General features: G+C 37.2%; 1 protein-coding gene across 1 annotated transcript in view; it reads left to right on the top strand.

Annotated features, from left to right (window-relative positions):
- The window catches only part of ADGRV1 (adhesion G protein-coupled receptor V1), a 645475-nt gene that overhangs the window by 375974 nt on the left and 244699 nt on the right, over positions 1-24802 (top strand). The window contains exons 72-73 of the mRNA XM_027864178.1: positions 5883-5999; positions 21437-21615. Of these exons, the coding sequence (XP_027719979.1) occupies positions 5883-5999; positions 21437-21615 (296 nt within the window). The remainder of the gene's footprint in view (positions 1-5882; positions 6000-21436; positions 21616-24802) is intronic.

The following is a 24802-nucleotide window of genomic DNA, read 5'->3' as shown; positions in this document are numbered from 1 at the left end:
TGATGTCCAGAGTTAGGAAGCGTGACATTAACCGTGAGCCAGGAAAGGAGAGGAAAAAAAAAACCTCAGACAGTGAAGAGAACAATCAGGGCTGAGTAGTGTCACAGAAACCCTGAGAGAGAGTGTTTAAAGCAAGGTAGTCAGTAGTGTCAAATGTGGTAGATAAGCAGAGAATATGGACTGAAAAAAAGACCGTCATCTATGATGAGTAACTAACTAGCTTATGATTGGTAACTTTGTACAGAGCTGTTTCAGTTAAGTAAGGAGATTGAAAGTTAAATTGTGAAGGATTGAAGAGTAAGAGAAAAGGAAGCCAAGAAGTGAGTATAGACAGCTTTTCCTAGGAGTTTGGTTGAGAAAGAAAGGAGAGATATAGGATGATAGCCTGAGAAAATAGAGTCTAGCAAAAGTTTTTTGTTTGTTTGGGTTAGTTTTTTTTTTAAGGATGGGGAGACCTAAGTATGTTTGAAGGCAGCAGAGAAGGAGCCAGTAAATAGAGGTTGAAGATTTAAGAAAGGTAGGAGGTAGTATAATTAAGGTTGTCATCTATTGAGTGTGTAGTTCTAGCCACTATTTTGTTTCTTGCTGGTTTTTATTTAGATTGTCACAATCATAATAATATATTCTCAGAGCACGTAAGTTAAAAGCTTACAGATGTACTTTTGGAACAAGGCAACATCACTTCACCAAACAACTGACAATACATACATGCTACTGAGTTTGTTGAATGAAAGTGAAAATGGTTTACTCCCAGATGGAGCCTGTGAAACAGTAAAGATCTAAGGATGAAATTCAAAGGCCCACCATGGGCAACATCCATATAAAATCAACAAATACTATGTTAAGCAAGAAGTATCATACCAATTGCTGAATCGCTTTGATTTTTTTTTTAAATAGAAACAGAGAGGTAGTATGATGGCAATTCAGGACCAGGTCATCATCCACTAGAAATTAGAGATGGATTATCCTTAAGGAACCTGGTCTTATTTATCAATTCAAACTATCCAAGGAAAGAGTAGAAACTGGACAATGCATAACTGCAGACTATGAACCTTTAACACCTACCAAATGCACAGCAATGTGCCACCTATTGTCTTGAATTTATATCCAAAACTCTCTAGCTTTTGTAACCTAAAAAGAAGGCAGATCCCATGTTACAAATACACACTTCAAGATATCCTTGAGGATTCAACAAGTAAACTGCACTGGACCTGGGACCATTATCGCAGACAGAAACATTGCCTGCAATTATTTTATATTTTGTTAGATGAAAAAAATAAATGTATCTACTCTAGGATATCTCACACAAGTATTAAGAACCCTTAACAACTTTCAGTGTAGCATAAGCCATCCATTTGGAGGTATCTTATTCAATTTTGAGGGTAAGGTAAATTGGTACTTGTTGGTTACATACTAAATAATGAAACTGTACATAAAGCATTTATTTGCCCCATAGAGGGATGTATATTAAAGAAAAAAAGCCCTTCTTGCTTAGTGTTTGCTTGGTCAAATTTCCCTCTCCACAGGGAATGACCTCTTCAGAGGTCATTATCTGGTGGGGGCACAGAGCCAATCCAGCCACTCCACCTTACCAAAATCAGCCATGAGATGGATAGAGTCTGGCCTTAAATTACATTGTTCATGCTACCTGTTAACTTTTGTTTGAATGGCTTATTTCAAATGGCGTACTAAACAGATACACTCGTCTGGCAGGGTGTATAGATTATTTTCTTCCTTTCTTTCCTCTAGCCTAGCTCTGAGCAATAGATAATGATTAATCTTGTCTAGGGTGAGTGAAATTGCAAAAGTAATTTCACAGTTACTTTTAATTGTGGAAAGTAATGAGAAAACAAGGACTCAGACTTTTGTTCTGACAACTCTACTTAGTTCACCTTAGGCTATGTGCTCTTTGGGGCAACGGGAACAAGGACGTCTTAAGAACATTCTTGTTCTACAGGTAGCCATTTCAAACCTGTTAAAAACATCAATTGGTCTTTTGACTACAGTTTTCCCCCAAGGCAACTTAAAATAGTGATCATTGGAGCCTATGCAGACCAGGAGCTGACATTTACTGGGGTCACATATAATGTGTACCTGGCTCTTTCAAGACAATTAATGGCAAATAGTTTGCATCATAGAATTCCCAGTGTAACACAAAGGTTAGAGATATGTATGAAATGAGAGGAGAAGAAAAATAGCCAATTTATGAAACAGTGTGATGCAAAGAGTTCTGTATTTAGGGAGCAGAGATTCATGCCATGTCAAGATGGCCCCAGCATAACTGTGGGATTAGTTTTGGAATGCCAGTAGCCAGGGTTTGACAGGAAAAAAATTAAGTGGGACTGGTGGAAATTACTAAATTAATTAAAAAAAAATAAAAGTCAGGGAAAAGTATGAGTGACATATTACTGGTATTGGAAAAGTATTTATTTCTTCCTCTTTTTTTCTCTTCATCCTTTCCATTCTTTTTTCCCCTTCAAAATTTTTTAATTGCCTACAGTTTTCAACACACTGATCTTAGAGAAAATTTGAGTATGATATCCCCTTCTGAGTACTAAGACCCTTGTTAATGACAGGTTTCGTTGATCAGTTAAAAAAATCATCATTATCATCCTTTTATTCAGTCAACTCTCAAACAAAAAAGATTATATTGATATGATAATAAAAGCAAACATTTCTATAGAGTTTTGAGGTTTGCACAGCATTTAGCATATATCACCTCATGTGATACTCAACAGCAAATCTGTGAGATAAGTGCTATTTTTAATTCCCATTTTATAGATGAAGAAACTGATCCTGAAAGGTTAAGTGACTTGCCAAAGTTCACACAACTAGTAAGTGTTAAACTCAAGTCAAGTCAACAATTATTAAGCACCTACTCTGTGCTAGGCAGGGCAACTAGGTGGCACGGTAGACAGAGCCCTGGGCCTGGAGTCAGGAAAACTTATCTTCCTGAATTCAAATATGGCCTCACACACTTAATAGCAGTGTGACCCTGGACAAGTCACTTAACCCTGTTTGCCTCAGTTTTGTCATCTGTAAAATGAGCTGGAGAAGGAAATGGGAAACCACTACAATATTTTTGCCAAGAAAACCCCAAATGGGGTCACATAGAGTCAGATATGACTCAAACGACTGAACACAAATTATGCTAGGCGTGGTTCTAATTGTTGAGGATACCAAAAAAAAAAAAAGAGGCAAAAAGTTTCTGACCTCAAGGAACTTATAATCTAATGAGGGAGATAGAATCAGACAATTAGATTAGATGAACTCAGAGGGAAGGCATTGACGTTAAGGGGACTGGCAATGGCTTCTTGCAGAAGGTGGGATTTTAGATGAGACTTGAAGGAAGCCGGGGAAGCCAGGAGGCAGAGATGGGAAGGGAGAGCATTACATATTGGAGGATAGCCTGTGAAAATGTAAGGAGGCAGAAGATGAAATGCCTTGTATATAGAACAGCAAGGAACTGCGTCATTCAATCATGGCTCAGGTGGAGGGGAGTAAGTTACAAAAAGACTGAAAAAATGTGGGGAGGGGAGGTTATGAAGGGCTTTAAAAGCAAAATAGATTTTTCTATTTCATCCTGGAGGAATAAGGAGCCACTAGAATGGATTGACTAGGGAATGGCATGGTCAGATCTGTACTTTAAGAAGATCAATTTGCCAGCTGAATGGAGAGTAGATTGGAGTGAGGAAAGCCCTGAGGCAGGGAGGCTAACTAGAAGGGTATTGTAGTAGTCCAAGTATGAGGTAGTGGGGGATTGATTACACCAGGGTGCTGGCAGTGTCAGAAGAGAGAAGGCGGTAAGTATGAGAGATGTTGAGGAGGTAGAATCAACAGGACTTAACAGATTGGATATGGGGTCAGGTGTCTTGTGAGAGAGAATGAGAAGTCAAGGATAGCACCTTGACTGGGAGCCTGGGAGGATAGGGGTACTCACGACAGTAATAGGGAAGCTAGGAAGAGGGGAGGATTTGGGGGGAAAATGGGCTCGGTTTTGTACATGTTGAGGTTAAGATATCTATGAGAATTGCAATTTGAGATGTCCAATAAGCAATAAGAGTTGTGAGACTGAATGTCAGGAGAGAGGTTAGGATTGTACAAATAGAAATGAGAATCATCTTTACAGAGATGATAATTGAATGAATAGAAGTTGATAACATTGCCAAGTGAAATAGTATAGAGAAAGAAGAGAAGAGGACCAAAAATAGAGAAGATACCCACAATTAGTGGGCTTTCTCAAAATATGGACTCCAGGCAAGGACTCACCAGTCAATGAGCTGACCTCAGGGACGAAAGAATGATCAATAGATCATGAGAATGAATCCCTCGATTAGAATGAGTGATCAATGAAATGAGTTCCCCAATCAAATTGTAATTATAATGTACAAACCTTGCTGAAAAGTACACTTCCCACGGAGGTAGATTGTGCCCTTCTCTCTGGCCATAGAGAAGTCTTCTGATTGGTCCCCAGCGAGATGGTTTGCCTACAAGATGAGTGGCAACTAAGATTCAGTGGCGACAGACTCTTTATCAGAAGTGTAGCCCTTTCTCCATGGTTTACAGAAGTAATCTATAGTAAGCATTTACATTTTTTCAGAAAGTACCTGTAGGTTTTTAGAAAGCCAATATTTAAATCTGTGCATTTTTTTTTCAGTGAAACTATTTGGCTGATCTGTTAGGACATAATCAGTCATAAAATTCTGGCTTATATTTAGTGGTACTGTTTGTCTCTTTATAGGTAAGGGCTTTTGAGTCAACCCGTACATAATGCACATGCTCAGGAATATATTTAATGCTGAGAAAAAACAGAGCTAAAACTCAGCACTTGAATCAGTACTTCATCTTGTGCTGGTACAGGGAGTGCTCTGAACACAAAAGACGCTCTCTGAACACTTGGTGAGAGAGAGCTTAGTCTAGCCATTCTTGTATTAATGACACAGTTAGATTTGAGCATTTTCAGAAGGTTACATGAAAATTAATTCCTTTTATGATCACATCAGAAATTCTTTTATATACTTACACATACCTACTTGTGTACATATATGTGTATGTATATATATATATATATGCAATATTTTGGGGAAAATATTTTTTCTTATATGGTTAAAGCTGAAAAGACCCACGATGATAAAACCTTAGCATTTATATAATAGAAAGCAAAAACATAAGATGTAGATACAAGAATTTACTGATGGTCTTTTTTAACACAGTTTCTGTACAGATGAATTACACTCGCTAAAAAATTTTAGTCAAATGTAATCATAAGGATTTATGAAACACTCATTGGTTGAAACTCTTGTTTTATAATATAAGTTGTTGCCTAACAAGACAGAGTAAAGGGTGTGAAGAAACAAATACAACAGGCCAAAAACTTGTCTTTGATTTCAGCAAAGCTTTGGTATTTCAGCCCCATTTTAGAAGTAAGAAATTTTTTATATTTCTGATTAGACGATATTTCTAAGTTGAGTGCACCTCACCTTTTTGTCAATAATAATGACAACAAGTTACCTTTGAGGATTTTCCTCCTAGGAGCACAGGGCATACTATAATAAGATTTTCTAACTTTTTTTGTGGAAACATGCAAACCAATTCATTACCATTTTTGGAATGGATTTATAGAGTATATCAAGTTTTAGAGAAAAAAATCAGGTTTTCTTTGGAATCATAGAAACTTGGTAACAGTTAAACTGAAAGGGACTAAACAGGTCATTTTGTCTAAACCCTTCAGTTGACAGATGAGGAAAGAGGGGCTCAGACATTCCTATAGAGTTGACTTTTTAACAGACATAATTCTTTCTAACAGCACTTAGCACAGTGCCTGGCACATAGTAGGTACTAAATAAATGTTTATGGATTAATTGATTGATTCTTTCTTATAGATTGCATTTCTGGCTTCTGCATATGCAAGCAGGCAACTGACAGAAGAGAGCTGCTCAGCCCTTGCTGCTATCATGCATTACCTCTATCTTTGCCAGTTTAACTGGATGCTTATTCAGGTAGGAACCTCATTCTGTATTCTCTTTCCCATAAATCTTATGGTTCATCACTCCTGGAATTTGGCATGTAGTAGTGATAGCTACTGATATGTCTACAAACCAGGTTCTGGGAAGTGAATACACAAAGCAAATCACAACTCAGAGGCAACACCCTATGTCCCCAAAACATTCCCTTTTAATGGTTTTATCAATGTTGGGGTGGGGGAAAACTAATGCAGCAAAGTGTTCCATTTAAAGAATCAGCACCGGGCCTAGCAAGAGAAAGACAGGAGCTTTGGACATGAATTTGGTGGAACCAGTGTTATATAAGAATTGAGCAAAGCTGATGTCCTTGAGGTGTTAGAAGAGACATCTGTATGTTTGTTTTTGCTATATCTTCAAAGTAAATGTCCCTTTGTGAAGCCTAATTGATGTTCAGTGGTTAAATGAAACTGGGACAATAATAACTAGTACCTTCCTTATGATTTCTTGAAATAGCCTGGAAAAGCCTGGAAAACCAGGCTTTGATAAAGCCCATTGGGGCTACTTGACCATGCCTTAAACCCAATCCACTCTGGGCCAACAATAGGTGCTAGCCCAGGACTCATTTGGTCATCATCTGGGTTTTGATGGCTCAGAGTGAATGTAAATAGCAATCGTTTCTGTTCTGCTCAGGAACCCTGAGGGTTTTCCTCTCCCAGATTGATTTTTTTTTTTAAGTAGGTAAAAGAGGCCATTTTGGGGGGGGGGGGGCTCAATTCTTACCTAGCCTTAATCACTGAATTGGTGTTGCCTCAGACGAATTGAGGCCTGGAAAAGACCTTATCTTAAAAAAAGGCCAGGTCTCTTACTGCATAGAGGCCATCTCTAGTCATCTTGAGCTGTTTTGCCACTGGACCCAGATGACTCTGGAGGAGAGAGTGAGGCTGGTGACTTTGCCCAGCTTTGTGTCACTAAAATCCAATTCACTTGCAAGTCAGGGCGTCATCTCCCTGATGTCATTGGTCCTCTTCCAGAATAAGGACAAACAACAACCAGGAAAAAGAACAAGAGATTATCTACACTTACCTTTTGAATACATACTCAGGCTGAGAAGATTCTTTATCACTCCACAATACCAGTCACTCATGGCAGGAGGAAAGTTCATCAAGTCTTTTCATGTTAGCTTGAAATCAGGCAGGGAACATTGCACATGCTGTTAAGTTGGGGAAAGGGAGGAATAGCCCTCCTTCACACAAACCCCAAACCAAGCCCACCCCAAGCTTCCATATACTGACCTGGATGATGCTGGCTGAGCATGCCCCATTGGGGGAGGTGTTGGAGGAGCAAAGGGGAAGTTACACCCAAACTCTCAAATGTCGCTGCCTGCTAAGTTGGTTTTACTTAACTTTTTCTTTTTTATAAAGGAAAGTTCCATCACAGCAGAGGTGGTTTTGGGGAAGTAACTGGTGTAAAAAAAAAAGATTAAAAAAAAACTTTTTATAGGTTTGTTTATTTACTTTTAATCTATATTGTAGGCAAGAGAGATTCCATTTCTAGATTCAATCCAGAACCTAGGTTGGACACTAAATCAAAATCTGGAGCAGCTAAGTGGTTCAGTGGATAGAGTGCCAGGCCTGGAATCAGGAAGACTCATCTTCCTGAGTTCAAATCTGGCCTCAAACACTGGGTAAGTCACTTAAACCTTTTTGCCTCAGTTTCCTCATCTGTAAAATGAGCTGGAGAAGGAAATGGCAAACCACTCCAGTATCTTTGACAAGAAAACCCCAAATGGGGTCATGAAGAGTCAGACACAACTGAAGAAACTGAGCAAAAACAAAGATCAGCATCTAAGACTTTTTCCCTAATTCATCGTGCAGGTTTACTGGGATTCCTAGGACTTTCAGGAACCTTCTTACTAGTCCTTTCTCTAATCTGGAGCCCTCTATTCCTGGGATTCAGATTATACCTGAGTTATCTCCTTTATTTCTTTGGAGATATTGATAGCTCTGGACCCTCAAAGTCCCACCTTATCATTATTCCATTTATCTTTGCAATCTTCTGTTGGAATCAAATTTGCTGTCTAGTTCTACCTTCACAATGAAGCTCTGAACCTTTACCTTCTATTCTAGATTTCCCTGGTGCCCCTAGAAGCAGGTGCCTTATAGCAAATGCTATTAGTTCCTGGAGCCACTAGATTACAGCAGCTCCTTCCTAAAGCCTGCAGAAGACTGCCTTCTGTACCTCTGTCAAAGTCTGTGATCCTATTGGACCACCCACTGAATTCTTATTTTGGACCTGAGGATTATATCCAACTCTCAGATCCTTTATAGAGAGAAATGACTAATACATCCTGAACCCAATGAATGATCATGCCTTTTGTAGGTTATCTTTGATGATTCATCCTGTTAGATGTTTCCCAGAGGAAGGTACCTTCTCCAAGTCCTATCATTACAATTGTACCATAGAAAATAATACTTTTTTTATGAATCGGCTAATCCTACTTCAGACACTTAATAGCTCTGTGACCCTGGACAAAGCTCTTAACCACTCTCAGCCTCAGTTTCCTTAACCACTCTCAGCCTCAGTTTCCTCATCTGTAAAATGAGATTAGTAATAGGACCCGTGCCACCTTGTTGTTCTGAGGATTAAGTCAGATAATATGATTAAAGCATTTTGCAAACTTTAAAGTGCTATATTAATATTACTTATTATTATTGTTGTTACCAATAACAAGAGTTTTTCTTTTATAAGATATGTGCATGATAGCAATTTGTTTTTTTTAAAGGAAAAACAAAAAACCCTGAAGATTTTAGTTTAGACCTGACCTGATATGAGCCTGCAGTATGCCTTAGATGTTAAAAAGTCAATGCATTCTTCAGCTTTGTTATTTGAAGTATGCAGCCCATAATTAAGGAGGTAATAGCACTGTCACACTCTCTGATAGTCTGAACACTTCTGAAATGCTTTGTTCAGTCCTCAGCATCACTTTTTGAGGGACACCAACAAACTAGAAGACCTCTGGAAAAGAGTAGCTAAGGTGTGGAGAGATCAGGAGATCATGTCATGTGAAGAAAAGCTTCAAGAGTTGGAGGATATTTTCCTTGAGAAAAGAGAAATTAGATTGGGTCATGATGGCTCTCTTTAAATATTTTAAAGGCTATCATGGGAGAGACAGAGAAAACCTGTTCTAAATAGCTCCAAATGGCAGAAGAAGCATCAGTGGGTGGCCAGAAGGAAAGAATTTGGCTCAATAGGAGGGAAGATTTTTCAAACAATTTGAGCTGCTGAGCAATAGAAGGGCTATATCAAAATGCTATGAGATCCCCGTTACTGGAAACAGTTAAAGATTGGGTAACTGCCTGGCAGGGATAACACAGAAGAGATTCCTACCCCATTAATGAGGTCAGACTGGAAGATCTTTAAGGTCCCTTCAAATTACATGCTTCTGTGATGGACATGTGAGAAGGGATCGAAGAACGGACACAAAAGAAGGAAATTAATATTAGGGTTTGAGAATATAATAGAAATTAGTGTGATTATGGCTAGTTCATACTTGGTAGGCTAAGTACAATTTGCGTGGCATAAAGATTTTTGAAAACTTTAAAATACTGAATAAGTTTAATGTGTTTTAGATGGAATGCCACATATGTTTCATGGTTTGTGGTCTGACCACAGGAATAGGAGTCCAGGAGCTTGTAAATTCTAGGTCTTTTACTCCCAGTCAGTTAATGTGTGGTCAGGGTTAGGTTACTTACTCAATTTGTATTTTGCCACATGTAAAATAGGAATTTATATTTCCTCTTCATATTCTGTATAGAAGAAATGCAAATGAACTGAATGAACTAGAACATTTTAAAAGAGAAGTTAACTTTCTTATTCATATTTATTTAGTTCAATCCAAAACACATTTAGTGTCTGCTTCATCCAGAGTCTTTATTAGTTATGGAAAAAGACAAGCAAACAAATGAATTGACGAATGGATAGATGGATGAATGAATGAATGAATAAGACCACAAGTGTCCCTCCTTTCATGGAGTTTGCAGGCTAGTAGAAAGTTGCAAACAACTGTAATGTAACAGAGCATAATTAAATGCATACAAGAGATAGAAACAATGGGGTTGAAGAGAAGAAAAATATTTTTTGTGGCATCAGTAAAAGCTTTATGGAGAAATTAATATTTGAACTGAATCTTGAAGCATGGGAAAAATTAAAATTGGCAAAAAGGCAACCAGATATAGGAAATAAAATGATCAAAAGCAGAGACAGGAAAAGCAAGGACCTATGAATAGAGGATAACAAATTGTCCAGTTTGGTTGGAGAGTAGTATGAGATGAAGCTGAGGAGCTACATTGGAACCAAATTATGGAGGGCTTTGAATGGCAAACTAATGAATTTGGACTTCATTTTTCATTAGGAATGATTAAAAGTTTTTAAGTCAAGGAGTGACATGATCAGATCTGTACATCAATCATTCAGTCAACAAGCATTTATTTAAAACTTACTATGTATTGGGCATTGTGCTAAATCCTGGAGATATCCCCCCCCCAAAAAAAGAACAGTTCCTATTTGCTAGAAATTTTTGTTCTCATGGGGCCACAGCATATACAATAATCAGTTCATATTAGATAGATACAGAGTAGATGAAAAAGTCACCTAGCAGTTGTTTGAAGGGTGAATTGTAGGCAAGTAAGGTACTTAATAAATGTTTGTTTAATTAAATTGAATTCTGTCATCTTTCTGCTTGGTCTTTATGGGAGAGAACCAGTTCTGGTCAGGAAATTCAGGGTGTCTGTTGCACACAGATGTTGGTATTCTCTTAGTCTAGTGCCATATGGGGCCAAATAGAGGATACCATGTATACAGGCCATATCCCTAAAATAGAGTATTTTTGAAATGAAAGAAACATACAAATGAGCAAAATTAGCATATAAGAACACATTTACTGTAAAAGGTTTGGAAGGTGTTTTTGCATTACCTTCTATTCAAATAAAGATATATTATTAATTTTTAATCATTATTGTTGTTTCTCTAAAAGACTTGTGTTGTCTCCTTGAACACACCCCACCCATATTCCCACAATATTTATTACAAAGAGAATTACAGGCCCCACTTAGGTTTTATACAGACCAGATTTGGGGATAATGTGAGGCCTCTATTCAGATCAGGACAGAAATATGGAGGGGAAGTAGAAAGTAGCAAAACCAAGTAGGAGAGGGATTGGCAAATGACCTCCAAAGTAATTAATCATGACAAAGATCAGCTTATCTCCTAAAAGTCAGCTTTTTACCCAAAATGAAATTAATTCAGTAACTAGCCTCACTCAAAGGTAACAACCTTCTAGCCCTTTGCCACAGATTCAGAGAAGATTGAAATAAAGCATGTTCATTTATTAGGTTTTTATAATACCCTTGCTTGGTAGAGCTTGAGGGACTGGTTTGATTAAGTATTCTTAAGCTAAATAATTTCCAAATGCCTTAAAGTATCTTTCTCTATTCCTGTTTAAAATTCTTAGGGGGCGGAGGGGAGAATCTTATCATTATCAAGAGGAATGCTCATAAGTATACCTGTGATACATATTAATTTCCCCCAATGGAATTGTAAACTGTTTGCAAGGACCGTTTCTTTTTTGTCTTTATATCTCCAGCACCTAATAGTGTGTTAGTCAGTCCGGTAAACATTTATAAAGCACCTGCCATGGGCCAGACACCATTCTAAGTGCTGGGGATACAAAGAAAAGCAAGACTGTCCTTGCCCTCCAGGAGTTTGTAATCTAATGCAAATAGCTATGAACTATATACAAGGTAAATTGGAAATAATAAACAGAGAGAAGGTACTTGAATTAAGAGGAATCAGGAAAGGATATCCTGTAGAAGGTGGAATTTTAGCTGAGATGCACAGATTAAGAACTTAATAAATGCTTTGTAATTGATTAACTGGAGACACTAAATCTGTTGAATTAATATAGTTTCCTTTGGCTGTGGAACATGAAGTCTACATAATTAAGTAACCTTTCATTTTTGTAAAAGTAAAGTTGAATTTTACTACTTCATTTCTATTTTTCATGTAATTATGAGTATCATAAGTGCCTGCATTGAAGTGTGGTAAGCTTGAAATCGCTAGTAGGAAAAAAATGTTATTGAATAGGTTCTTAGTCCGTGAACAACTTCTCTTCCCAAATCATTGTTGCTACTTTCAAAAATAATTTATTCTTATTTTTAAAAAATTTTTTTAACATTTTTTTTTGGTGAGGCAATCGGGGTTAAGTGACTTGTCCAGGATCGCACAGCTAATAAGTGTCATGTCTGAGGCCATATTTAAACTCAGGTCCTCCCGACTCCAAGGACAGAACTCTATCCACTGTGCCACCTAGCAGCCCCTCAAAAATAATTTTAAACCAGTAAAAAATCAATTATAAGTAGTAGGATGTTGGCATTTTTACTTTGGCAGATACATTATAGATATGAAATATTTGCTCACCATCTATAAAATGTACTAGACTCAAAGAATGTTAGAACTGGAAGTGTTCTTAGAAATTATGAAAGTCCAATCCTCATTTAATGGATGTGCAAAATTAAGGCAATGGAATTGGTTTTTACTTATTTGAAGTCACAGAATCAGGGGCTTGGGATACAAAAACAAAACAGAAACAGTCCCTGACTTCAAAGAGCTTACATTTTATTGGGAGAAAACAACAGGTACCTAGATAAGGAAGCATGTGTGTGTGTGTGTGTGTGTGTGTGTGTGTGTGTGTGTGTGTGTGTACACAGTACACATACATATATGTTTACAGTGTAGTGAAATGTATGGGGGGGGAGAGAGAGAGAAATGAATGAATGGATGACAGGTAATATGTATGCTAGAGTATATTTGATGGTACAAAAACCTGGCTTATTTTCTTATTTTCTATACCCTATAGAAAAGCAACCTGTCAATAGCTAATTATATAACAGCTTGGGAATATAGTATAAATTTTGGCTACTAGATGACACAGCCTTCATACCACTGACTCAGTGGCTATGCCCAAGGGTTAGTCAGTGCATGTGCATAGCTGGTGTGTTTGGGCTTTCCCTACTGCTACAGTTTTCTCTGACTGCTCACCAGAAAGTGCTCAGACTACACATGAACAGATCATTTATCCATCCTCTCATCAACTAGAACTCTCACAAGCTCATAGGCAGTGATGGCCCTCAGTTTTTATGGATCTAGAAGTATGACTTGGGACCTACTCAAAAATCACCAAAATAGGAAAATATTGGATCTCCATTATATGCCTCTATCCATACTTTTGGAGTCTCCCCTTTTCATTCCTGACAAATAAAGCTCATTCATCGGACTTAGGTATTTATTCTTTAATGGTCATTAATCACTCAGTAAACAAAGTTGCTAAGCATTTACTGTGTTGGGGCACTGTGCTAGGTACTGAAAATACAAAGACAACAAGTAAAACAATCCCTACCACAGCAGTGAGACAACATACCAAAATTTGTGGGATACAGCCAAAGGAGTACTTAGGAGGAAATTTATATCTCTAAATGCTGATATAAATAAAAGAGAGAAACAGCAGATCAATGAATTAGGCATGCAATTAAAAAAATTTAAAACTAAAAATTAAACCCTGACAACTAAATATCGAAGTAGAAATCTTGAAAATCAAAGAGATTAGCAAAATTGAAAGTAAAAATTCATTGAACAATAAAACCAGGAGCTATTTAAAAAAAAACAATAAAATAGACAAACTATTAGCTAATTTTATTTAAAAAAAGAAAAATTTCCAATATCAAAAATGAAAAAAGATGAATTTAACTAACAAAGATGAAATAAAAGCAATTATTAGGAACTATTTGTCCCAACTATATGCCATAAAGACATTCTAAATTAAATGAATAGATATTTACAAAAATATAAATTACCCAGATTAACAGAAGAGGAAATAGAATGTTTAAGTAATTGTATTCTAGTAAAAGAATTTGAGCAAGAAATGGACTTCATGGGGGAAAAAAAAGCCCAGGACCAGATGAATTTACAAGCAAATTCAATCAAACATTTAAACAGTTAATTCCAGTACAACAGAAACTGAAAAAGTAAGTAAAGGAGTACTACCAAATTCCTTTTAGTACACAAATTTGATCTTGATACCTAATCCAGGGAGGGTCAAAACAGAAAAAGAACTATTGACCATTTTCCTCTAATGAATATTGGTGCAAAATTTTTTAAATAAAACATTATCAAGGATATTGCAGTAATATATCATAAAAACCATACACTATGACCAGGCCAGATTTATGCTAGGAATTCAGCACTGGTTCAATATAAGGAAAATTATAAGCTAAACATAATTTACCATATTAATAACAGAAACCATACAATTATTTCAATAGATGCAGAAAAAGCTTTTGACAAAATATAACATCCATTAATATTAAAAAAAGAAAGTCCAGGGATAAATGGTTCTTTCCTTAAAATCATAAACATTATCTATCTAAAACCAAGAACCAGCATTTTTTATAATAGGGATAAGGTAGATGCTTTTCCATTAAGATCAGGGATAAAGCAAGGATACCCATTATCACCAATAATATTCAGTATTGAACTAGAAATGCTAGCTATATCAATAAGGCAAGAAAAAGAAATTGAAAGAATAAGCATAGACAATGGGAAAGCAAAACTATCGCTTTCGGCAGATGACAAGATAGTTTTCTTGGAAAATCCTAGAAAGTCATCTAAAAATCTAAACAGAACACTTAACTTTAGCAAAGTTGCAGGATGTAAAATAAACACATGCAAGTCATTAGTATTTCTGTTTATTACCACCAAATTCAGCAGGAGGAGATAGAAAGAGAATATTAATTTAAAATAACTACAAACAGTCAAAAATACTTAAAAGTCTATATGCCAAGACACATCTAGGAACTATGTGAATACAAATTACAAAATGCTTTACACAAATAAATACAGATCTAAATAATTGAAGAAGTATTAATTGCTCATAAATAGGTCAAGCCAACATAATAAAAATTACAATACTATCTAAATTAATTTACTTCTTCAATGTCATGTCTACAAAATGTCTACAAAAGAATTACTTTGTAGAGCTAGTAAAAATTGTAGCAAAATGCAACTGGAGGAACATAAGTTTAATAATATCAAGGGAATCAAAGGGAAAAACAATGAGAAAAACATGACCTAGCAGTACTAGATCTCAGACTATTCTACAAAGCTTAACTTAAAGTTACAAACCTGAGAGACTAGACATTGGGCAGTTTGGAAGAGGAATGAGTTGGGAAGGAAAGATAATAATTCCTCTTTTGGACATAATGAGTTTGAGAGATCTTTGGGACATCCAATTTGAAATGTTCACCAGGCTTTTGGTGATTCTGGATGGAAGCTCAGGGGAAAGTGGGGTTGGATGTAAAGATCTTTGAGTCATCTGTATAAAGATGCTAATTAAACTGAGTTTTCACACTGAGTGAAATCTGATCCTGCTTCCCAAATTCCTTTCTACCTTCATTGCAGTCTCAAACTGAAGTCTCTGGGCTGGGTTTGAGAGTAGGGTGGAGGGTAGTGGTGGGGAACTTTGCTACCACTACATAGTAAATACAAAATAATTTATAGTAGGGTTGGGGAGAGGGCCCTAGCAACTGGAAGATCATGACAGACTTTATTGGTAGTAGAGAAACTTGAGCTTAGCCTTAAAGGAAGAATTCTAAGAAGTAGAAAGTGAGAAGGGATGCAACCCAGGCTGGGGGGCAAGGCTGTGCTGGTAAATGTTTGTTTGTTTGTTTTTTAAACAACTGACTCTCCATAAAAAAGAAAAAAGTACTCAAGGCACACTTTTAAGCTTAATTTGTATTATTGACATTTTCTCCATCACTTTCTTGAGTTGACAATAAAAATCAAGCTCTGATTTGCGAAATTTACTGATTTCAGAGGTATAAAACTTCACACTAGGGGTGGAGAACCTGTAGCCTTGAGGCCACATGTGGCCCTCTGGGTCCTCATGTGTGGTCCTTTGACTGAATCCAGACTTCACACAACAAATCCCCTTAACTCAGTCAAAAGGTTGTACCCAAGGACCTAGAAAGCCACATGTGGCCTCGAGGCCACAGGTTCCCCACCCCTGCCTTACACTGAAAATTTTACAATCCCTGTATAAGCTGACTCAAGCACACTTCTGCTTGGGGCCCAGTATGAGAATAAGGGTGGAGAAAGAAGATGGAAAGTTTTGAACCAGGAATCACAAGTAGGCCAATTTGGCTGGAGCATAAAGTACATCAAAATTTGCAGTAAGTTTGAAAATGTAGAATAGAGCTTTTAATTGGAGAGGTAATGAAGGTCTTTACATGTGGAGATGAGAAGTTTGTATTTTATCTTGGGGAAAATGAGGACCCACTAAAACTTCTTAAACAAGGCAATGACATGGTCAGATGGACTTTAGGAATATCAGTTTGGCACTTGTGAGGAAAATGTATTGGAGAAGGGAAAAAACAGGCAGGGATACCAATTAATAGGCTCTTGCAGAGTGTAGACTAGGTGATAAGAGCCAGAACGAGGTGATGGCTTTGTGTGATTAGATAGAAGGGGATGGACACAAGAGATGTTGTGGCGACAGAGTAAATAAGGGTCGGCAAGTGTTTAGAGTTCCGTGCGGATGTCCCACTGTCCCCTCCAGCTGAGCGTAAGAGCCGGAATGAAGGAGTCAATAAGCAACAGAGAAGTGGAATAGCAAGATGAGCATGAGTATGTTATTTGTTCTGTGGAGAAATGTTCACCCCAAAATAGCACTTATTTAAGGGAAATTCTCTTTGAAAATTATGGATGACTGTAAGCAAGATCATTCATAGGATGCTTCTGTTATACTTGAAGAATAAATATAACAAAATTCAAAATTTGTTTTGAGGGTTCTTCCAAAAGGGTACAGATTTTAATCTCCATTTGTAATTTTATTTAATTTCCTGTGTGTAAACCCCCTACTAAAGGGGGAACCTAACAAATTATAGATACAATTATATGAGGACTTGATAAACAGGAAAAACCCGAGAGATACAAATTAATTCAAGCGTGGACAAGTGTACACCATTATTCTCATGTGTAAATATATTTACTTATTCTCCAAAAGGCATGTTGATATATGCTCTTTATAACATTTGTTTTGATTACTATTATCCACATATTCTTATAGGAAAATCCATACCATCATATATTCATTTAAATGGCCTCATGAAGTCCATAAACATTACCACAAGCATGTTTCCTGTTAAATCAGTTTTCACTAGTACACACACATACACACATGCCCACGTTCACTCTTAAGCACATTGTTATATTTGTTAATCTGTGGGGGGCAAATCTTTTCAAGAAGTCACGAATGCTTATTTTGGCTCTGGAAACCTTTAGGTTGTGTGGGACAGTGGTCATCTGCAGGTCGTGCTTTAAGAGTTGATTATAAATGATGTCACTGGAACTCTAGAACTTATTTACATCACCAAGTTTAGAGAGGACTGATGCCAAAAATTGTGTTAGTGACTGGGTCTGACCTTCGTCATCCAGCTCAGTTGAGGCTCAGGGGTATTGCTGCGTGGCCTTGCTCTTGTTTTCTGTCCTTTCAGGGAAGTACCTCTTTTGTCACAGTTTTTTTGCATAGGGTATTTGTTGACCTTTTCAAAGTTTTTTGAGGCTTTAAGAGTCCAGTATTTCTTGTGTGTGTGTCTTTTTTATCAGGATAATTACTAGCCTGTTGCTCTTAAAACCTTTCTTGTTCCTGAATTAAATCAGTGAAGAAGGTTAGGGAGCAGGCTGATTTTAGCCATCCTTCTCCGATTGCTGGGCTTCAGCACCAGCTGGCCTTCATGCCAGGAGACTTGATTTCTCGCAGTTTAGGCAATTGAAGAGACTGAGGCACAAAATGTGAATGCCATGGGCATAATCAGAGGGCAATTTTGATGAGTTTGCTAACTTAATGAAAGATGAAAATTTCAGTGAAAACAAGTCAATGCCACTGATGTTTTGTTTCGTAATGAAACTCAGTCATATTTAAGTGATGCCTGTAGGCAAGATGTGAACAGACAGTGGAATGAGGCAGCATGATGTGAGAAATAGAGCACAGTGCTGAGAAACAGGAGACTGCAGTTCTGAGCCTGGCAATGAAGCTTATCTGCATGCCTGTGGGGAAGTAATTTATTCTCTCTGAGATTCCACTTTCTGTTATATAAAGTGGGAATGATAATACTGGTAGCATGATAGGTAGACCTAGCCTCAGAGTCAGAAAGAGCTGAGTTCAAGTCTTCCCTCTGAGACATAGTGGCCTTCATTAAATCACTTTACCTCTGTGTCTCCAGGAAGTTCTTTAAAACTACAAGTTGTAGAAGTGATGATCTTCTTCACTGGTAGGAAATTCCCTACCAGGAGCCTCCTAATCCAATAAAGGTACAGGTGTAGGTTTAAAAAAAAACACCTCAACATAAATCTACCTACATCAGGGGCTTGCTGTATGGAAGGTACTAGAGGAATATGGGTTTTATTAAAATAATCATAATAACATTATATAATAAAATATGATGATAAAGTTATTTTCAAAGCTCTAAGATATCTGTAACACACTTTCCTTAGAGACATTACAGTGTGTTGAAAGAACACTGTATTTGGAGTCATGGGACCTGGTTTCTAATCCAAACTTGCTACTAACTAGCTGTATTACTTTGAGCAAATTATTTTACTTCTCTGGGCCTTAATTACCTCATCTGTAAAAATGAGAAAATTGAGGCATTCAGTGGGAAAAGTTCTGAATTTAGATAGTTGGTGCCCTCCCTCCCAAAGCTATCTTGTTTTCGTTGCACATATATTGTCCATATCCTTATACATATGTCTCCTTCTTTGGAATGTAATCTCCTTGAAGACAGAAACTGTTTCATTTTTGTCCTTATTGATTGGTATATATTCACAATCTGCTACTAACCTGGGTTGAGTTCATATCTCTCCTCAGTTAATGTTAAAAAGCCTCTTTGCTTTGCCCTGCCCCATCCGTGTCATTCTTCTCTAATTATCCTGTTCTTCCACAACTTATCCCCTTCCTGATGTGCTTTCCCTCCTCACTTCTTCCTCTTGGATTCCCTGGCTCAGTTCAAGTACCACTCTCCCGGGATCTTTTCTGATCTCCAGCACTGTGGTTCTTCTGTCACAGGATCATAGCTTCTAGACCTAGAGAGACCTTAGAGGTCATCTAAGCCCAACCCTGCTCATTTTGCAAATGGAGAAGCTGAAGCTTATGGAGATTAAGCTGCTTGCCCAAGATCACATGGATAGCAAGCATCCTAAGTGGGATTTGAACCCAGGTACTCTGACTCCAAAGTCAGTACTCATTCCACTGTACTTTGGTACTTACTTACCCGTTCTCCCCTTGAAGGGGAACTCCTTCAGGGCAAGAAATTTTTAAAATTTGGTTTCTGTATCCCCAGCACCTAACAAAAGGCTCATAATATAAGTAGACATATAATAAATGCTTATTCGGTTCAATTCAGTTAACAGGTTAGTTAACTAGAACTAAGTGTGTCAGTAGGCCTGTGACTTTTTCAAGATGTCTTCCACAAGGTGTGAAGAGGTAGGACAGAGCAGAAACTTAGGCTACAGGATCAATTTGGCTGAGGATAGGGCATAACTAGCCAGGATGAAGCATTGTGGAGAACTTAACTCTAGCCAATATTACCCATAGCAGCAGGAGGATGAGGGTTGGAATTTAAAGAATCCAACTACCTAACAGGGTCTCCAAACTGCTACTGTCTGATCATTTCAGTGAATAATAAAGAGACCCAAGGGATATTTGGGTGAAGGACAGGAAGAGATAGTCATTTCCATGTTAGCATGGATTAGGTTAGTTTAACCAACTTCTTTTTTTCGTATATCTAGCAGACATCCTGATACTGATTCTTACTAGCTAAGTGATGAACAACCCAAACTTCAGTTTTGCCCTGTGTTAAGCGGAGATAATACTGGTACTATTTACCTTAGGAAGATGCTATGAAAAAAAGTACTTTGTAAAATTTGAAGTGTTATATCAATTGGGGATGTTCTTAACTGATTAGGAGAGATTATAGAACAAGGGCCAGCAAACTGCAGTCCTGAGGGCCAAATCTGGCCTGCTGCCTGCTTTTGTACAGCCCTCAAACTGAGAATGGTTTTTGTATTTTTAAATACAATAAAACTTTATTTTAAAATGTAAAATACAAGCTTTGTGGGACCCATACAAGCAGGCAGCAGGTGGGATTTGGCCCAGGCTGCTACTTTGCTGACTACTGGCAGAGCCAAGGCAAATCATAATTTATCTTTCCCTTAACTTCTTCCTTCCCCATCCCCCAAAGTGAGTAGAAAAAGTAAAGAAATATCTGAGCCCTCTATAATACTTCACTCTGGCAGGTTATGCCCAGTTGTCTACCAAGTTTCTACCCTGTTCCAACTATTTATACCTTGGGGAAGACGTATTGAAAAGGCAAGGCCTACTGAAACACCTATATAAAAATTTTAAAAACTTACATTTTTATATAGGTAAAATTAGGCTAAAATGGACATTAAAAGGAAGAAGGAATCACCAGAAAGTAATATGAAGCCTTAGGGAATGGTGATGAGAGGGAACTCTTTCTTGATTCAGTTCAACCCAATTTAATTCACTTCAGCTGGTACTTTGGAGGAGGTCAAGAATAACGATTCAGCAAACCTAAAATATTTTATGACATCTGACTGTACTCTTGCACAATTTAGTTCTTAGAATAACAATAAGGAGTACTTCTTAGGTATTTAATGTATACAAAGAATTGTGGAAGGCAAAGGCTTCTGATTTTATGGAACTTACATTAATATTATACTACCTGGTTAGCTATTTTGAACACTATACAACAATACATGATAAGCCCATGGGGGAGTCACAAAGCGAAGGGTGATGTGGTGTCTTCCTTGTGCCTCTGACTCTGGGCTTTCCTTGCATATGCTGAAAGTCTCTTAAAGCCCTTAGAATATTAGAGAGGTATAAAAGTGAGACCATGGAAGACAGGGCATTTTTAGGAAAAAAAAAAGATGGATACTGTGTCTTTTTTTTAATTTAAATTTTCTTTGTTATTATGAACTTAAGTAATCAACCAACATGAAAATTTCAGTATTCAAAGGACAGAACAAAGAGGATTACATATGACTAAAACAGTCGTAACAAAATCACTGTGTTTGTGTCCCTTTCTGAACCTCTTTTTTTTCTGACCTTATCTTTTTATATTTTTGTTTCAACCACTTACCCTAGCAAAATACAAAGTAGATGGATGAAGTTTTACAAAATGTAATCCAATTAATCAAAGATCCATGAAATGCATGTTAAAATAGAATTTAATACACATACTGTACCCTATTTCTCTAACAGGCTGCTATTTACAGTGAAGCCTGGCGGGGGTGTGCTCCCTTGTCAATACAAAAGCCAATGTGTTGTCTATTTCCCTCTCTAGTCCGTGAACTTCTGGTATGTCCTTGTCATGAACGATGAGCACACAGAGCGACGCTATCTCCTGTTTTTCATTCTGAGTTGGGGGCTTCCAGCTTTTGTGGTGATTTTACTCTTAATTGTTCTGCGAGGAATCTATCACCAGAGCATATTCCAGATCTATGGCCTCATCCATGGTGACCTGTAAGTACTTCTAAATGAAACATGTTGGGTTATTGAATGGTTATTTATTGAAAGAGGGCAGGTGGGGGTGTTTCCTGCACTCATGGCTTAATTGTTGCCTCGATAGTGAAATTTGAGGATGTCCTGTCCTTCCTACCTCAAAACAGGACTTGCCTGCCTGCCATGGTGTGGCGTATTCTACTATTTGGAGATTCATTCTTTTCTGCTAAAACATTGCCTCCCTAAGTTACCATTCAAATATACTGATGGTTGGGGCAGGAGTAGCAAATTCAGTTGTTGTAAGTTATAATTACCTTAGTGTAAATGTGTTTATCAGATGAAGAGGAACAATGGCAATTAGCTGGGATCACAATGCTTGAGTGAAAAAGTTTTGCCCCCAAAACACAAGAGAATGCTTTTGGAGCATAGGACAGGCTTTAAGTAGGATACCAGTGGGGACATTAGTGCACTGGGCCAGAGGGTCTGTGCAGGTTTTGGGAGGATAAAGAGAGAAAGCAAGGAAAAAACACGTGAGAATATCAAAGATAAAAATGGCCTACCTCCAGTTTGGCGAAGGACTAGTCCTGTTTAATATATACATAGATGCACATATATACACGTATATACACGTACACATGTTCAGTATGAATACATATGTGGTATATTCTTCTACACATATATGTACATATTGCTCAGTATATGTCTATAATATATACATGTATTCATTATATAGGTATACATATGTAACATTTTTGTGTAACATACTGGAATATATATATACATACTATATACTACAAATAATACATAGTATACATCATAATATATGTATAAAATATATAATATACTATGTATAATATATGCTATATATGTAATACATGCTAATATATACTGAAACACACACACATACATACAGTCAATCCTCAACATTCACATTTTTAACTTTTATGACTTCAAACATTCATATGATTTTATTAGTAACCTCGTTTTCATTTTTGTGTTGGCAATTGCACACAAGTTTGTGAAGTGACTGGTATCCTACTAGGCCCTTCACAGGTCTTGTTCACCCCGCCATTGTAAAGAGCTCCCCATGCATTTGTTGCGTATTTTCATTGTTTGTCTTTAAAACTCAAGTTTTGTGTTGTAATTATACCCTCAAAGTGTAGTACAGATCCTTTTGTCTCTAAGCTCAAGGTCAGCGATGTGGCTTAGTGAGAAAATAAAGGTGTGAGATAAACTTTTTACCAGAATGTCTGCAGCCACTGTGGCCTAGACACCCTTAAGGATCTCAAATGGCAGGAAGTAGATGTCACTGACAGATTATTTTAAGCTAGTAAGTCCTTCGTGATCTCTAATGCCGTCCACCAGCCATGAAAGACAGTGTTAGAGGTGAGGCTGACACTTTGCCAGTCTTAGCATCTCATGCCAGCAGCTACTTAAGCCCCAGCAACCTTATTGGTTTTCAGTGGGCAACTACACGAGAGAGGTTTATAGCAGTATAGTATAAAATACAACATCCTCACCCCACCGTCTGACTCAGTGGAAAGTAAGATTCAGGTTAATGCTGTATAGTATTTATGGTGCTATAGATTTAATTTGTTATGAAAAGTAAGTATCAATTTTTTTTTTATTGAGTTGTCAGCATAAAAGGTCACAGAATTCTAGGGATGCTAGGGAGAAAAAAAATGTTCCGTATGTTACCAATTTTATTTTGTGTGCTTCATCTTATGAGTTATTTCATGGTTACTTTGCATATTGACAGAATTAAATATTTTGTTATAAAGAGTTACATGCAGAAAAACGTATTTTCAGCAATCTCTGGTGAAATTTTACATTTTTGGTGGTTGTTGGAACCTAACTTCCTGTTTCCCATAGGTTCAGTATATCAATATTTGCATTTTTGACTTAATACCATTTTCTAGGAACATTGCCTCCATCAAAGTTGAGGATTGACTATAGCACTAACTAATTATATGTATATATGTCTGTGTATATATATATATATATTCTCTCTCCATATGTATGTATATTAATATATATACATACACATATATTGTCATTGACAGATTATTTCAAGATATCAGAGAGACAGAGATTTTACAGATCCAAACACAGGACCTTATCACTGAATCACAGAATCTCCAAGCTACAAAGAACTTAAGAGGCTGTCTAGTTCAAACTATACCAGTCTAAGAATCCTTTCTGTGCATCCTTGCTAAGTTATCATTTGGTTTCTACTTGAAGCCCTCTGGTGAAAGGGAACACACTACCTCCTGAAATTTTCCATTCTACTTTTGGAAAGCTCTGATGGGAATTTTTTCCTAACATCAAGCCTAAATTCACCTTTGTAGATTTTTCCTTTTAGGTCCAGGCCAGACAAGTTTAATACCTTCCCATTGTGACGCCCCTTCAGAAACTCCAAAGGAGCTATGTCACTTTATCCCAAAAACAACAGTTCTCCAGGCTGTAATGTCCCCAATTTCTTCAGCTCTCTTCAAGTGGCTTGGTTGGCTTCTCCAGTCTTTTAAGCATCCCGGGTGGCTTTCTCTGGACACCCTGGACTTTTCTGTGTTTTTTCTTATCTGCAGAACTGAACAACATTTTCCAGATGTAACCCAGACTGTAGGAACTTTGAAGCAGCCACTAACTTAAATATATCTGAATAGATTATTACACCTATGACTTACCCATGACAACTCTACTTTCAAGAGTATTTTTTAAGGCCCTGGATCTTCTTAATTATAGCTTTGTTAAACTCCACTCACAAAGAAGCCCTTCAAAATCAAAACTCTTAACCACTGGGTTATCATGAGAATAATATCAGTTAAAAGATGTGAAAAAACTCAAATTAAAAGCAGTGCATAAATTCAAGGTGTTATTATATGCTATTTCTAAGCTTTGTTGCTTAAAACTTCACTGAGACTTTTAGGAGCAACCTGTATAACACATCTAGTCTAGGCTCCAGAAAATGTTAGGTGCTGGATTGCTGTAAGTAAGCACCAGAGCCCATAACTAGGACAGGGTCATCAGGACTTTTACCTAACATGGTGGACAATTTAGAAGGTTTCATTTCTGGTATGCTAGAGCTGGCTGATACCAGCTGCTTGTTAAATTTTCAGTGTAGGCATTTACCCCTTTGGAAATTGGCAAATGCTACAAATCAGGGCTTGATTTATTGTTTCTTGATTGTCTAGACTTAAGAAAGTGTTAA

Source organism: Vombatus ursinus, unplaced genomic scaffold (genome assembly GCF_900497805.2).
Source record: "Vombatus ursinus unplaced genomic scaffold, bare-nosed wombat genome assembly UNPS02014774.1, whole genome shotgun sequence".
Taxonomy (NCBI): Eukaryota; Metazoa; Chordata; class Mammalia; order Diprotodontia; family Vombatidae; genus Vombatus; species Vombatus ursinus.
Note: the sequence above shows the minus strand (reverse complement) of the source record. Positions and strands in the feature narration are given on the sequence as shown.